The 16,911-nt window shown below is 32.6% G+C and overlaps 1 protein-coding gene across 3 annotated transcripts in view; it reads right to left on the bottom strand.

Moving 5' to 3' along the window:
- Window positions 1–16,911, bottom strand: part of CADM2 (cell adhesion molecule 2) — a 1,087,048-nt gene that overhangs the window by 132,398 nt on the left and 937,739 nt on the right. For all 3 annotated transcript variants that reach the window (XM_040484219.1, XM_040484221.1, XM_040484220.1), the window contains one exon: window positions 1,632–1,722. In XM_040484219.1, coding sequence (XP_040340153.1) covers window positions 1,632–1,722 — 91 coding nt within the window. The remainder of the gene's footprint in view (window positions 1–1,631; window positions 1,723–16,911) is intronic.

The following is a 16,911-nucleotide window of genomic DNA, read 5'->3' as shown; positions in this document are numbered from 1 at the left end:
GCTATGCCCTCACCCTGAGTTCCTTTGTGTCATGTATATGCTGACCTCTGAGATTATAAGGAGGAAGAAAAGCAAAAACAAAACAAAACAAAACAAAATAACAACAGAAGCAGAAGCAAACAGAGAGAGACTGTTGTGGGAAATAATAAGTGAAAACAACAGGGGGGAAATGGAAGGAAAAGTTAGGAAAGAAACTGTTGTTAGATACACAGAATCAGGACTAAAGAAATTAGGAATTATGCATGTCTGAAGCTGACTAGAGTCTATTCCATTTCCTTCTCTAGTTGAAAGTACTGAATTTGTATCCAGAAGTTCTTGTTAATGCTATAATACCGACATGCACGGCTACACTCAGCATACTGTGGTAGAAAAAATGTTTTCTATAAGCAATTTAAGCTTATCAGAAGGTGAGAACTATATAAGTGAATTGCACAGTGTATATATAGTAAGCTACTATGAGAAAGTTTTTTCCTTTCAAGGTCTAAAATGCCTTAAGTGTTTTTTAAAAGATAGAAGAAAAATAATGGATTTACTGAATGTTCTTTAAATCAGTATTATTTTTATCGTTAGAAAAAAAAATACTGGAGGAGAGAACAGTTTTAAAATATCAAAACTTTGATAAAAAAAAGTGTGAATTCACTTAGTGTGTTAAAAATTATAATACCACATAATTGAGGATTTGATATTTCAGGCTCTGTCTTAAAATTCTTTTAGAAAAATTTCTCATGGAATAATAAGAAGTATACACTTAAATAACAAATATTATCAGGCATAATTTTTTTAAGAATTTAACTTGATTTGCACAGAAGCAACCCCCCATCGTTATATACTGAAAACAATTAAATTTCTCCTATTAAAATTTAAACAGAAATACAAATTAATTGGAAGCTTTTAAAATAATCAAATAAATGACTTTCAGCTCAATCTAGACTGCCACTATATTAGAATGATCAAATGGCTGTCAAATAGTCTTTGAGTAATACATATTTGGATAATTCACACTTAAATTTTTTATAAAAATAGATTTTCTGTGTTTATAAACATGTTTAGTGTTTATAAACATGAATGCCAAAAAGTAAAAATTTAAAGTTGAAGTGATAGTAGAACTTATGCATTCTAATAACGAAATCACCTTACAATTGGAAATGTTGAAGCATATCACATTCACAAATTATGTCTCATGGGGGCTATATTAGAAATGTAGATGTTATTTCCCTTATTACAAAAATGATTTCCCTTTTAATTTTAAAACTTGGGGATATTTTGAGGATGTTTCAATATTTTCAAAGACTTTCATGCGAGAAGTTCAGCAATGTGTAACTTCTATCAATCTCATACTATAAACAGTGACTGATTAAGCCCACTTTCCTTTCAGGTTGAAATATCTTACTAGAAATAAAAAGAAAAAAAATCACAGCTGGAAACCTTCCCAGAAACTTCACTAGATGACAAAGTAAAAGACCAATCTTCCACAGATACTTAATGAAGACATGGTTCAGGGGATTTCTGTTCTAGAGATGACTTTGCCCACCAAGAAAAGACAAAAACAGTGGATTTCTGCCGTTAAAGCCTGAAATCAAAGCAGTATAGGAGAAAAAGTGAAAAACTTTATTGCTCATTAAATCACTTACAGTGGTTTTCCTTTGGATTCACAAGTCAAAATTAATGGCTGTCCTTCTTGTGGAAAAGGAGTGGATGGTATAATCTTAACTGATGGTGTATCTAGAAAAAAATGAAAAGGAATATTAAGAAATGACACTAAATACACATAAAACTATACATTTAATAGTTGCACATCATGGTGTAGGTTCAGGCTTTATCTTACTATTGTGTATATTTACAAGGAATTTCTCAGAGTTAGCAAAACAGAGTATACAATTTTAAGCAGCTACCATCCAGTCTGTGAAAAGCTAACAAAGATATCTGAATATCTTATGAGCACCGCTGTCGTGTTATTTCTGAAATCTGAATATAAAAGTGAAATTGCAAAAAGTGGTTCAGATGAATATCAAGCATTCCGTACAATTGTTTCTTTGACTATTTATAGATGGCTATGAATACTATTATTATGGACCGAATGCATTTATGTACATTTGAATAACAGCACTTTTCTGTGGCAGGAATACCAGGAATCACAATAAAGAACCCACAAAGAACTCAGGATCATAAGCATACTGTCTCATAAGCATTATGCAGAATCTTTTTGAAATACAGTAATGCAGCATTTGGCACATATTGCTTGCTCTAAAGTACAGTTAGCAAATAATTTAAAATCGTTATTTTGAATATTACTAGAAGTTAACATTTTGTTACATATGCTACAGCATAATTATTATAAAATATTTTATTTCCATTTAACAATAAAATCATCCTTGGTGAAAGAAGATTCAAAAATACTTTAAGACATAATTTTCACGCCACGTGATATTATTTCATCAACATAGAGACACATATTTCATAGCAGAACTGGAAAATAAGCTTAAAATCAGAGATGATGTAAACATACTCATTGCTTATTACATCTGCTTATTCTTACATCCGTTTTGCTTATTGCTAGTCCTAGCATTGTGTGGCCAACACAACATGGAATCCCAATCAACATGGGATTGCCTCCTGCTCTTATCTCTGCATCCTCATCAAAAAACAAAGTAGGCTCTGAATGCTCCACATAGTCACAATTATATTCCCTTCCCTTACCTGTGATGGAAGAACTGAACCACCCTGGGGTTATATTCACTCTCTAACTTTGAAACTGATTAAATAAGTATCTATCAACTGTAATTTTTAGGTTTTTTATCTTCCTTCAGGAAAATATTACTCAGCCTTGTCATATATCAAATGGTAAACTATGATCCTGTGGAAGACCTTATATCATACTTACAAATTATTTATATGTTTTAAATACATTCTTTTTCAGTCCTTTCAACAAGATAATATACTCATGATAATCAACAATAATATCCTGGTTGCACATAAGCATTCCATATATATTAGGGTAGATAATTTCAATGTGAAATAATCCAGAAAAAAAAAAACAATTTGAAGAACTATGACACATATTCATCATACCTTTAGCCGGTAGGGGAGAAAAATTTAATAAAGGATTAAATTACACTTTGGTAATTTTTGTATTATCACCATCACATTTATGGAATCAGTTATTGACTATAATGACTGTGTAATATTTCCTCAAAGCAGAACATTTTAAAAAGGGAAGGCAAAATGTTAACAATTATACAGGGTAACAAATGTGAGCCAGAATGATTCTGGAAAATGAGGTCTATTGTCTTTTGAAATTTGACATGTATAAAAAGCAAAATGTAATTTCATCCTGACAAATAAAAACAAGCTTCATTCCAGAGAAAGAAGTAGGAGAAGAAATTTCAGAAAAATGTGATTCTAGGAAAGAGAGTCGCATTAACTTGGGTGTCTGTGATGCTTAATTTTATGTGTCAACTTGCCTGCGCCAAGGGGTACGCAGATACTTGCCCAAACATTATTCTGGGCATTTCAGTGAGAGTACTTTGGTAAGAGATCAACATTTAAATAAGCAGACTGAGTAAAGCTGATTGCACTCACTAATGAAGGTGGGCCTTGTCAGATGAGTTGAATGCCTGGATAAAACAAAAAAATGATCCTCCCCAAATAAGAGAGAATTCTTTCTGTCTGAGGGCCTTCAAACTAGAAGATTGACTTTTTTCCTGTTTTGGACTCAAAGTGAAACATTTGCTCTTCTTGGGTCTGGAACCAATTGGTCTTCAGACTCAACAACACCAGCTCTCCTAATTTATCAGCACTTTGGACCCAGACTCAAACTAAATCATCAGCTCTTCTGGGTCTCAAGCTTGGCAATTCAGCCTGCAGGTGTTGGGATTTGCAGCCTCCCTAACTGTGTGAGCCAATCCCTTATAATAAATCTCTTTCCCTATGTATACATTTTATTAGTTTTGTTTCTCTGGAGAACCCTGACAAATACTGAAACCTAACAAACAGACCCTGAGACATGACTTTTATGAACGTGGTATTAGGAAGGACAAGAAAGTGAGACAGGAAGAGAAGGAAGTAAATAGTGTGCTCATGAGCAGATTACACAGTGGGCAACTGGGATTCAATTCTGCTGTGGATCTGTGAGGGACAATGTAGGGAATGCCTCAGAGTTACCGTGTTCAATGAGCAAGGGAGAGCAGTATTTAGGGAATATTTACCGATTTTCATTAGTGTTTGGTTGAGGATTACTCTGGAGGAAGTGAAGACTATCATTTCCCTGGCACTCCTGGTCTGCTCAGTGCCCAGAAACGGTGTATGCGAAAGGGATATGGGCAGGTCGCCACAGGCAATCTGTGTCAGCAAGGTAAAATGCATAGCAGTGGGTAACTGTTAGACTAGAGGAAAACAGAATATGGTCTGATTTCTCTTAGCGCTGCCAGTTTTGTATAAGTAGTTTATTAGAGATGAGACTTTGTATAGCAAATTATTCCCTGAAGCAAGATTCAGGATTCCTTTCATATCCAAAATACAGAATTTTAAGCATAAGAAAATGCTGAAGCACATAATATGTTTTGCATGCATTTCTGTGGAACTTTCAAAAGGTAAGACCACCAAATAACCTCTGAAGTAACCAAAATCGAGGGATATAACACAACGCTCTTCTATTTTACTTCAGAGTTACCTTACTGAAAATGTTGATTAGTCTCTATGCCTAAGAATGATCTTTGCTAGGTTTAAGAATACCCTCCTCTCTATAGCCTATCACTCCATGTTTCTGATTCGACTCTTACATCTCTGGCTATTGCCCCTCAAATTCTGTTGAGTTGTCTTTTGGAATTTAGCCTCTAAATACTGAGATCACCAAGATCATGACTTGTTCTCTGGTAATTCTGGTTGGGTCCTTTCAGCCACAGCCATCACTTCGGTTTCTATCTACTCACCAATCATTCTCAGGTTTACGTCCTAGAGCAGCTCTCTACCACAAACCACACGTACGTATATGCAGCACCTATCAGACGTGTCCACTTGAATGTCTAAAAGACATGGTGCCTTTACTATGTCCTAAATGAGCTCAAGGTCTCCAACCCTTACCTCCCTGTTCTTCATCTGGCAACCTCTAGCTCTATAGATACTACCAGCCTCCACCCAGCTACTTACACCAGACACCTCCTGTTACCTTGTATTTCTATCATCAATCAGTTCATCAGGTCTGGTTGATTGACCTCCTGAATAGTTCTCACATCGATTCAGTTCTTTTTTATAGCTGCACGACTACGACTTTTATCTAGTTTACCACAATAGTGAATGGTCTCTCTCGTGTTAATTGTTGTCCCCCTAAATCTAACTCTTAGAACTTAATAAAGTTGTCTTCTCAAAACATAAATCTGATACCATCAGTTTTCTGCATGGTTAATCTTTGCTCTTAAGATTAAAAGCACAATTATTAAGATAGCCTTTCAGTTTCATGTGATCTGTACACTTCTTGACTCCCTTGCCTTCCAACACACTTTTTCATTCTTTGAATTCCAGATAATTACACTTCCTTTCAGGTCCTTTAATAAATGTGTTTCATCCTGCTTTTATACAAAGTGTTTGGAATACTCCATTCTGGGGAGCTTATTTAACTCTTTTAAATCTCAACTCAAATATCATTTGCTAAGGGCATTCATTCATTATCCTCAAGTGTGATAGAAAAGATACCTCTTCTACATGTTCTCTTTTTCACGTTTATGTAATTTTAAAACAGCCACTGCTATTTCCTCAGTATCTCACACAATACTTGAATATCTGTGCTTGATAAATAAATTCTTAAATGAATGAATACACTAAAGATTTTGTTATGCTTTCTTATTGGTTTGGTATATTAATTTTAAAATATTAAAAAGTGCTTAATTCAAATTTTGTTGTGGTCTGTTGTATGTAAAATTAATCTTAAATATTCATGTTATAAAACCTTAGATAGACTTATACTCTTAGCTCATGTTTAATTTAATTAAATTTCTGTTGCTGACTCTCTTCCTTGTATAAATCTTCTGTTAGATAACATTAGATAACAACCTTTCATGATTATAAAAATGACAATTTGTTTTTTAATGCAAATATCTCATAAATAAACTAGTTTCTCTCCTCTATGATTTTGGCAGGGGTATCACTCATTTGTGAAGAAATTTATTCAATCAGCCAAAATTCTAGGTTATGTTTCCACATAAGTCAGCATTTCTCTTTAAATAGTCCATTTTAACAATATATACAAAATTACATTTTTTACCATATCAAATACAACAGTAATGCGATTATTACCCCAAACGACTCTTTCTCAAAGAATTTTTTTATTAAAATTTTTTCAATGTTTATTTATTTTTGAGAGAGAGGGAGAAAGAGTTTAGTGGGGGAGGGATACAGAAAGAGGGACACATAGAATCTGAGGCAGGCTCCAGGCTCTGAGCTGTTAGCACAGATGCAGGGCTCTAATTCACAAACTGTGAGATCACAACCTGAGCCAAAATTGGATGCCTAACCTACTGAGCCACCCAGGTACCCCAAAAAATTTTTTTAATAACAAAAAGTAATTTGTGCTTTAACAGGTTTTTACTTAATGATAAAGATATCCGTCATTACTACTATTTTATTTTCATCAATCATTTTGTTGTATCCATAAGGGAGTTGATCAAGCACAGCTAGGTTAAAATTATTTTAGTGAAATATCAATAATATTCTATAAAAATGTCTTTAAATTGGTATAGAACTCCGATACTTATTCAGTTATCTTAGCCAATAAAAAGACAAACCAAAAGTTATAGTCATTTAAAAAAGTGAGTTAAATTTAAGAATCTTCAGTCTCCAGGATTTCTTCAAAATATATATTTTAATAATTGAAAACAACAGGTAAACATATTTTTCTCTACTATTTATTTTGTTATATATCAAAACAAATGGAGAAAGTGTCACTTCTAAAAAGTGTCACAATGCACAACAGATAATAAGATAATGATTTTTTTTTATTTTTTTTCAACGTTTTTTATTTATTTTTGGGACAGAGAGAGACAGAGCATGAACGGGGGAGGGGCAGAGAGAGAGGGAGACACAGAATCGGAAACAGGCTCCAGGCTCTGAGCCATCAGCCCAGAGCCCGACGCGGGGCTCGAACTCACGGACCGCGAGATCGTGACCTGGCTGAAGTCGGACACTTAACCGACTGCGCCACCCAGGTGCCCCTGATAGTATTTTTTTTAACTGAAGTTTACTTAAATAGTAATTCCAGGCTTGCTTCAGAAATAATCTATTCCTACATGGAATATGAATTGCATTTCTTCCTGTTTCACATCTTCACAAAACAGAATGGCATTTTTCTTTAGTAGTTTGGGGATATCTACTGTACTGTTTTTACATTACTAACATAATACATTGTATTGTACCAATTAATGATAATAAATAAGGAGGTCAGTAAAATGCATTATTACTGCTATGAATTTATCTTAGCTTTGTCTTATACGTGACACTTCTTTGTTTTGAAAATAACGACTTCTATGTCTGTTTTAAAATGTCTTCAAGTAAGTCAACTCTAACAACACCACACTCATTGAACATAAATGTACTTATAGAATGATATATAATGTTTATGATATTAATATAAAGTGTTTATGATTAATATATAATGTTTATGATTAATATATAATGCTTATAGCATATAAACATATATATAATAGATAATACACGTATATAATATATAATAAGCACATACAAATGGCAAAGAACAGCAAATAATTTGGTTTAAATTATTTCATAATACAGAATGTATACTGTAAATATAAAACACTACACATAGTAAAATACACATTTTTTTTTACATGGCTGCTTCATTCAACACATTTTTAGCCTTCAAGATCCAAGGTCTTAACCTATTTAATTGTATGGTCTCAGATCCTAACAAAATGCCTGAAATGTTGTAAGGGTTCTTTAAGTGTTGAGTGAATAAGTGAATGAGTTGCTTCTCATTGCTCTCAAAATGCAAGCAAATGAGAAAGTTTTGCAGAAGAATAGAGAAAATAGGGATATATTCATTCATCCAAAAATAATTTTCAGTACTAGCAAACAAGCAAAATATGCAGATATTTTAAAAGCCCAATGTTTCCTTTCCAAGGCTTTTGTAGGAACAATATCACTCTTTAAAATCTATTTTTAAAATTACTAAAATGTGGAAAGAAAACACACTTTATTCTGAAGCATTATTTCTTGTACTTATCTGAAAACTTCTGGGTTTCATTTAGAAACAAGCACAATTACTATCGAGATAGATTAATGCACAATTATCATTTTTATTCAAAATTTTAAAAGCTTTATGAACTTGGGAAGGAAGGACACCTCCCGTTTTCCTTGAACAACTCAGGATTTGAATCAAAGTAAAGATATTGATCCAGTGAAATGGATTTTCTATACCCTTAACAAAGATTTTAGAAAAGAGAAAAGATCTGTGATGAAGCTATCATTAAACCACCTAATGGACACTCTTGAAAGCACAAGCTCTTAAAGTATTTAGTGTCAGTCGTTCAACATTTATCCATCACTAAGGGTTTTGTAGGTGAATAAAAAGTTTTAAATCAAATGTTTTACCAATAAAAAAAGAAAGGAAAGAAACATCTTACCTCTTCTTTAATCAAAGAAATACAACAGAAATTTAAGGTTATATAAAATAACATCAGCCTGTTCTGCATGATGAAAAATTGCTGAATAAGGGAAACAATCAATCATAAGGGAACATCTAACATTAGCTTACTAATATATCATTAGCTATATAGTGTATCATTCCATACAGTATAATATATTGAGTGAACAAAGATGGTTTATAACTTAAGCAACAGTCATTTGCATTGCCCATGGCATTATGTGGATCCTCGGTTAAAAGCAAAATATTATCTTGATCATTTTATGTGTTCACAAAAGTTATTTCCTATGAGTAGTCCCAAATAATTAAACATTTATATAGTTCCTAAAACATATAAGGAATTGTACTATTACCATTCATATCCATTGTTTACCACAATTGTAACATTATAACATTATACATTATAACATTCACACTGCAACATGCAAAGCTCTAGTGTTAGTTTTCATAAGTAGTGCTGCTGAGTGCTTATTACATTCTTAGAAAAGCAAGTTCTTCAGAGCAGAGATTATGTCTGTCTTGTTCACTGGTTTATCCTTGTCCCTAAAATAACTCCTGGACTTTAATTAAATATTTATTGAATAAACGAAAAGCAGATTTTTATATTTTCCAACTACTGGTTAGGACCACTAGTGTGTTATAAAATCAAATTTATGTGTCACAGCAATCTTCTAATAAAATGAACATTGATCAAATACTTGGTAAAAGTTATCATTGTAAATGGTCTATATGTGTTGTCTCATTGAACTCTTTCATACAGCATGCAAGGTAGACCTTGGTTGACTTACTGTATAGAACATGAAACTAAGGCTCAGAGGAGTCACTCACCCCAGTTACACAATCACAAATCACTTAGACAGTTTGAATCTTGTTCCCCTGATCTTAACCACACCTCAATAAATTTGTGTTTCCTGTTCCCTCTTAGAAAGGGAATTGGTGCTTTTTGTAGTAACTTTTGTGTCTTCTATTGTTCTCCAAAATCACCTTTTTTTTCATCTGGCTGAGTTGGAAACTGGCAAAACATTTGCTTTGACTCTGTATGATCTTCAAATTATAAAACCTATCTGGCACTGTTACTAAATTCTAGGTATAAACCATATAGACTATCAGTCTGTCTATTTGTCTCTCCTCTCTCTCTCTCTCTCTTTCTCTCTGTCTCTTCTTTTATAACCCTCTTAAATCTCCCTTTCACATCATTTTCCTGTTTGACAGATGAAAATATTCTTTTGAGTGAGGTGGTTAAAAGGTACAAATTTCCAGTTATAAGATATATAATTCTGAGGATGTAATGTATAGCATGATGCCTATAGTTAACCATACTGTATGCATATTTGAAAATTGCTAAGAAAACAGACCTTAAAAGTTCTCATCACAAAAAAAATAATTGTAACTATATGCAGTGATAGATGTTAACTATATATATATATATATATATATATATATCCTGAATAATTATGTTGTATACCTTAAATGAATACAGTGTTATAGTATTAGATATCAACTATATATAAAAATTAAATATTAATAAAACTGGGAAAATGTTTAAAAAACAAACATATACATTTCCTTATTAATTATTACGATATATCCTTCACAAAGATTAGGTGACCATATAGTTGACATACCCTTCTCAATAAGGTGTTTCTCTTCTCTGTAAATAATACAGAATAATTCCTACAGCAAATTTCTATCAAGGACAATTGAGAAATTTTTAAGTATTTTGTAGATGAAAGAGTTGTGATTCTTTGCCTTATAGCAATGTTATTATATAAAGGTTTCTGAACAAAATAATTTAATTAGCAACCTTATACGTATCTCTCAGTAATTACATAAATACTAAAGAATTTTAGGCACCGATTCACCTTTGTGAAGCCGTTTTGGAGTTTTCTCTAAAATAGTGGTTCTCAATTAGAGGCAATTTTGCCCTCCCCTCCCCAGGACATTTGGCACCATCTAGAGACATTTTTGCTCCTTACAGTGTTGGTGAGATGTAGAAGGGATCCTACTAACATTGCATAGACAGAGCCCAGGAAGGTTGCTAAATATCCTTCAATGCACAAGACAGCCCCTCCACCAGAAAGGTTTGCCTGGCCCAAGATAATGCATAGTAGTGCCCTTCTGTAAGACATTTACATTCGTTCTATTCATTACCTATATAGCTCTTCCTCGTTACAACAGATTAGGAACCACCAGAGAACTGTGAAACCACATACATTTCTATGGGATGTGTGGTCTTTTCTCAAATCTCTACTTCTGAAATGAAAGAAGTGCTGAATACCCTGAGGAAGGCTGTTAAAATACTCTCCTGAAATGAAAAGCTGAAAATCAAACTCAGGCTACACCTCAAGGTCCACCTCAAGGTGTATGTGTGGATACACCAACCATTTCAGCTGCAGCATTATCTGCTATCTATTTCTTCTGTGTAAGAATGACTTTTTCTCAGACGTCCAATTTATTTTCCCTGTTTGTAATTTTACAGTAAAACTCAGGCCCTCACTTTCCTTTTAACTCACAACATTATGAAAAGAATGCTCAAAACTATCAGGTACTTTTTCCTTCAACAGTCTATGAAATTCCTTTTAATTCTAGTGAAAAATTATTTTTGTGACAATATTTAATGTATTCAACAAATGTATACAAATTAGTGTGTGTAGAAGACCCACTGCTACCACTTTTCAAACACTATAGATCCACAAATATAGTAACCCATAGTAATTTATTCAAATAAGATATCATGTACAGTTCCAAATCATGCAAAATTTAAAATTGAAAGCAACACAGCCTTTGATGAAGAATTATAGGTGTTAGGAAGGAAGGGCTTATACGTATTTATCAGAAACAAAGAAAGTTACCCAGAGAAGTGGCACTTAAAATAGTTCAAAGATTACATAGTATTTGAACTGGCATTTTTCTAGAGGTAAAGAATAGAAGGAAATTCAAAACAGTTGAACAAAGGGTTGTGGTAGAGAAGACGTGGGCTGTGTATGACGTTGTATGTGAGCCATCTAGAAATCATATAAAGTGTAGGATACGTTATCTCTAAAGGATGCTGACAGCAGCATTGTAGGGTTTTTTTCCTAATATCATCAAATTTTTAATCTTTTTTTAATTGAGTATATGTATTCTATTTGTTTCAGGTGTACAACATAGTGATTCAACATCTCTATGTTGTCCTTACCACAAGTGTAGCTACCATCTGTCACCATACAATGCTAACATAGTATCATTTACTAGATTCCCAGTGTTGTGCCTTTTATTCTCAGGACTTACTCCATAACCGGAAGCCTGTGTCCCCCACTCCCCTTCACCCATTTTGCCCACCCCTCCATCCTTTCCCTCTGGCAGCCATCGATTCATTCTTTGTATTTAAAGGTCTGATTCTACTTTTTGTTTGATTATTCATTTGCTTTGTTTTTCAGATATTACATACGAATGAAATCATATGGCATTTATCGTTTTCAGTCTGACTTATTTCACTTCCCATAATCACCAAATTTAAGATTGATTTTTTTTTTCAATTTTGGTAAATAGTGTATGTCCTGGGCAAAATTACAAAGCAAATTCTCTCTCTCTCTCTCTCTCTCTCTCTCTCTCTCTCTCTCTCTATATATATATATATATATATATTACTTATTTCATAGGTTTTCTGTTTGTATTCTCAAGCTTTTGCATTTCCTTTCACAATGTATAGACCTCATAGAAAGTATTTCCTAAAATTGTTTGCATACATAAGGTATGTTACTTTCATAATACTAATACTAATAATGAAAAACCCAGCACTTATAAAACATTACTTGATTTAATCCTTGCAAAAAATATGAAGTAGGTACATTTTTCAAATGAGGAAATTAGGTTTAGCATAAAGTCACTTAAGGAAACTTGAATTCCAAACTAGCCTTATCTGACTTCAGAACTAGAACCTTTAAAAATGCAGTATTGGTTTTCAAGGTCGCACTGTTTTCCAAATATATTTTCTTTAAAAGCTTCTATGTCACTGCTGTGGTTGTTAACCGGTATTTGGACACCAAACATTGTAGTTTTGTAAAAGCATGGCCTATCCCTATATGGCACATCTTACCTACCACCTCAAAGAACAGATGGACTTGTGATCACTACTCACTAACGAGCTCCAATGTGATCATTCTACACTTAAACCAAAAATTAAATAGCAAATTCTAAAATCATAGTCATCACAAAGAAAACCGAAAGGCATTTTGAGGGCACAATAAAACTTCCTGCAACTCTCTAATAATTACTAAAATCACTAGCCTTGTTCTTAATAATATAAATAAAAATTTTCCTTAAAAGATAGGGAAGGTTAACCCTTAGCATATTATTAGAGTTCAATGGCCCCAAGTTTAGTTGTTGAGCTTCTATATGAAACAGTTCTATTTTTAGAGACTGCATTTCATGATTTGTACCCTTTTATAGAGGTCCTCCTAAAAACAAAGAGAAAATCTACTTTTCAAAATTTACTTTTCAATTACGATATGAAACCACTGGACTCTTTTGTAAATCTAAGATAACATTATGAAATTATATGGGTGTTATATTTTCTATAGTATGAAAAATCTTGATACTTTAGCATTTTATGATTACTTCACCATTAACTCGACCATAACTCATCAATTATCCCCAACTATACTTAAATGGAATGACATAATACGAAAATGGAAGTATGATGAAATCATCTAGAGTGATGGTGTCCAATATAGTAACAACTAGTGGCATGTGATGATGTAAATTTCAATGTAAATTAATTAAAATTAAATAAAATTTAAGCCACACTTCATTAGTCACAAGATCTACATTTCAAGTGCTTAGTAGCCACATGTAGCTAGTTACTGACTACTTATTATTTTGGGACAATAAGAACATTTCCATCATGACATGAAACTATATTAAACAGTGCTGGTGTGGAAGGATTATGCGAGAGTGATGTAAATCATCACTGTTGCCTGATCCCCATTCATGTATAGGGTTGGTCAGATTTTGTATTTTTTTCATGGTAGCAGAAAAGAAGTCTGGAAATAAAAAACATCATTCTAGTTTTGTTTGCTTGTTTGTTGGATGTTTTGTTAGCTTTCATGATCATTTGAGAATTCTGAATCTTTCATTTCCTGCTCAGAATAGCAAGAGAAGAAAATTGACAGAGAAAGAGATCTCAAAATTATTAGATAGATCAGATGATAAATGCAGGGAGAAAACAGTAGGACTCAAGAATATAATGATGGTGAAACAGAAGTCTTCACTTATGAAATACTAGAAGAATTTTATTAAGCTCAAAAATCAGTAAGTAAACAATTTGTTTCTAAGGAAACAAAGGGAAGGTCTTTATCACACAATATTTTGCAACTAGATTTTGCTAAAAAGAAAATATGACAATGTTTTTTCATTTTTATGCTTTCTGTGCATTAGAACTTATATAGTTCATAAATGGATAAATGCTGAAGTCATTTGGTAATAATAAAATTTAAATTCATTTTACTTTTTAATTTAGCTGGTGCTTATAAATTGAAAAATAAAAATGCTTGCAATTATAGAACAAAGATATTTTTCCTCTCTTTGACAAAATTAGGAACCACCAAAGTTTTTAAAAGTGTTTCATTCTGACAACTCAAGGGAAAAAAAGAACCAGAAACAATGATTAAATAGGACAAGGTAGACATACATTTTAAATCTGGACTCGGTGTTTACAATATGATGTGTTCCAGGACCATACATGACAGTTGTTGCCCATTTGGGGTATATATATCATCAAATCCAGGGAAATATGGAAAAGAAATTCAAGTTTGCTATATTTAAATTATTATTAAAGAGTCTAACAAAGTTGTTTTTCATTATCCCTTTATTATTACATTTTCACATTGTTAAAAAATAACTTACAGCCTAAAAATCTAAAAACTAAACGGCTCTTAGGCCCAGAGGGTAAATGGTAATTACATTCTTTCCTGACATATCAAGGATTAGCATAATAAAGTTTAATGTATTGGTGATTATATTTGTGGTAATTATAATATAATCAAATTTATAATACTTCTTAATTATAAATTTATAAATATTGACAAAATTACGATATCAAAGAAGTCTGAGGATTGACACTACATACTTCAAGATAGTAACCTAGTCAGTATGGTATTAATGCAAAATAAATAGATCAAGTAACAGAATAGAGAGCTCAGAGAGAACCCCACATATGTATAGTCAACAGATCTTTAACAAAGGAACAAAGGCAATTCAATGAAGAAATGATAGTCTTTTTAACAAATTACAGAACAACTGACATTCACAAGCAAAAACATGAATTCAAATACAGACCTTACATCTTTCACAAAAATTAACTCAAAATGGGTCATAGACCTACAGGTAATGTGCAAAACTATAAAACTTCTAAAAGATAAGATAGGAGATATCTAGATGACCTCAGGCTTAATGACAACTTTTTAGATACAACACAGAGAGCATAATCCATGAGACAGAAAAAAATGATAAGCTGAACTTCGTTTAAATTAAATATGTTTGCTCTGGAGAAAGACATTTAAAAAAAATGAAAAGACAATGGGGGAAACTATTTGCAAAGGATATGTGTGATAAGTGACTGGTATCCAAAATGTGCAAAGAACTAACACTTAAAGCTCAAATGAGAAAAACAACACAATTAAAAACCTGGCAAAAATCTAGATAGACACCTCACCCAAGAAGATATGCAAATGGAAAATAGCATATGAAAAGATGCTCAGCATCATAAGACATTATGGAATCGCAAATTAAAATGATATACCACCACTGTTTAGAATGGCCTAAATCCAAAACACTGACATTCCAAATGCTAGTGAGGACATGGAGGAACAGGGACATTCATTCATTGGTGGTGGGAATGCAAATTAGGCAGCCATTTTGCAAGATAGTTTGCAGTTTATTACAAAGCTAAATATGGTCTTGCCACACAATCCAACAATACGATTTATAGTACAAGATAAACATGTTTAGATTTTTCTAAAATTTCATGTTTTAGTCTTAGTAGCATTAAGATACGTTGCCTCTTCTTTTCGTAATCAATTCATTTGCTTTTGCCAAAATTTGTTCTAATTAAAATTTGAATGCCATTTACTCAAGGAAGTTGAAAACTTCTGCTCAAACAAAAACCTGTGCACAGATATTTATAGTAGCATTATCCATAACTGCCAGAATTTGGAAGTAACTAAGATTTGTTTTCAATAGGTGAATGGATAAACAAATCCTGGTATATGCAGACAATAGAATATTATTTAGCAATTAAAATAAATGTGCTCTCAAGCAACAAAAAAGACACGTTGCAACCTTATATGTATGTTTCCGAATGAAATAAAACAGTCTGAGAAGACTGTATGCTATATACCTCTAACTATATGATATCCTAGAAAAGGCAAACCTATACAGCTAGCTAATAGATCACACGGTTGGCAGGGGGTTGAGGAAAGGGAAGGGTCAATCAAGTGGTGAAGCACAGGGGCTTTTAGGGCAATGAATGTATTTTGTATGATATTGTGACCATGGCTGTAGGACATTATACACTGGTCAAAACCTTATAGAATCATACAACTTAAATTGTGAATGTTAATGTAAAATAGAGACTTTTTCAAAGAATAATCTATCAATATTTGTTCATCAATTGTTAATATATGTACCACAATAATGTATGATGTTAATAATAGGGGAAAAAGTGAGGGGGGAGGGTAGGATAAGGGTATATATGGGAACTTTGTACTTCTTGTTCAAATTTTTTATAAACTGAAAGCTGCTCCTAAAAACAAAGCCTATTAATTAAAAAAAAGTCTTTTGGACCCAGATGGTAAATAGTAATGATATTCAGTATATTCAAGGCTAATCCAATAAAATTCAATACATCAATCAATTGATTATAGTTTTCTAACCGTAAATTTTTCTCATAGAAATATATGTGTATATGTATTACAGTTCAATCAAAAAACAGAACTAGAACAATTTGAAAATATTAGGACACTAATAAAATATAGGACACTAATTGAAAATATGTAGTCACTTTTGAAAAATAAGCCTTAAACTATATTTTAATAATATACTTCTAAAACATAATGCTATTAAATCAGAAGTTAAAAAAATTGAGGGGTGCCTGGGTGGCTCAGTTGGTTAAGCGTCCCACTTTGGTTTAGGTCATGATCTCATGGTGTGTGAGTTCAAGCCCCATGTCAGGCTCTGTGCTGGCACACAGAGCCTGCTTCACATTCTGTGTCTCCTTCTCT

The sequence above is a fragment of the Herpailurus yagouaroundi genome, unplaced genomic scaffold (assembly GCF_014898765.1).
Source record: "Herpailurus yagouaroundi ecotype Mexico unplaced genomic scaffold, PumYag 162, whole genome shotgun sequence".
Classification (NCBI taxonomy): Eukaryota; Metazoa; Chordata; class Mammalia; order Carnivora; family Felidae; genus Herpailurus; species Herpailurus yagouaroundi.
Note: the sequence above shows the minus strand (reverse complement) of the source record. Positions and strands in the feature narration are given on the sequence as shown.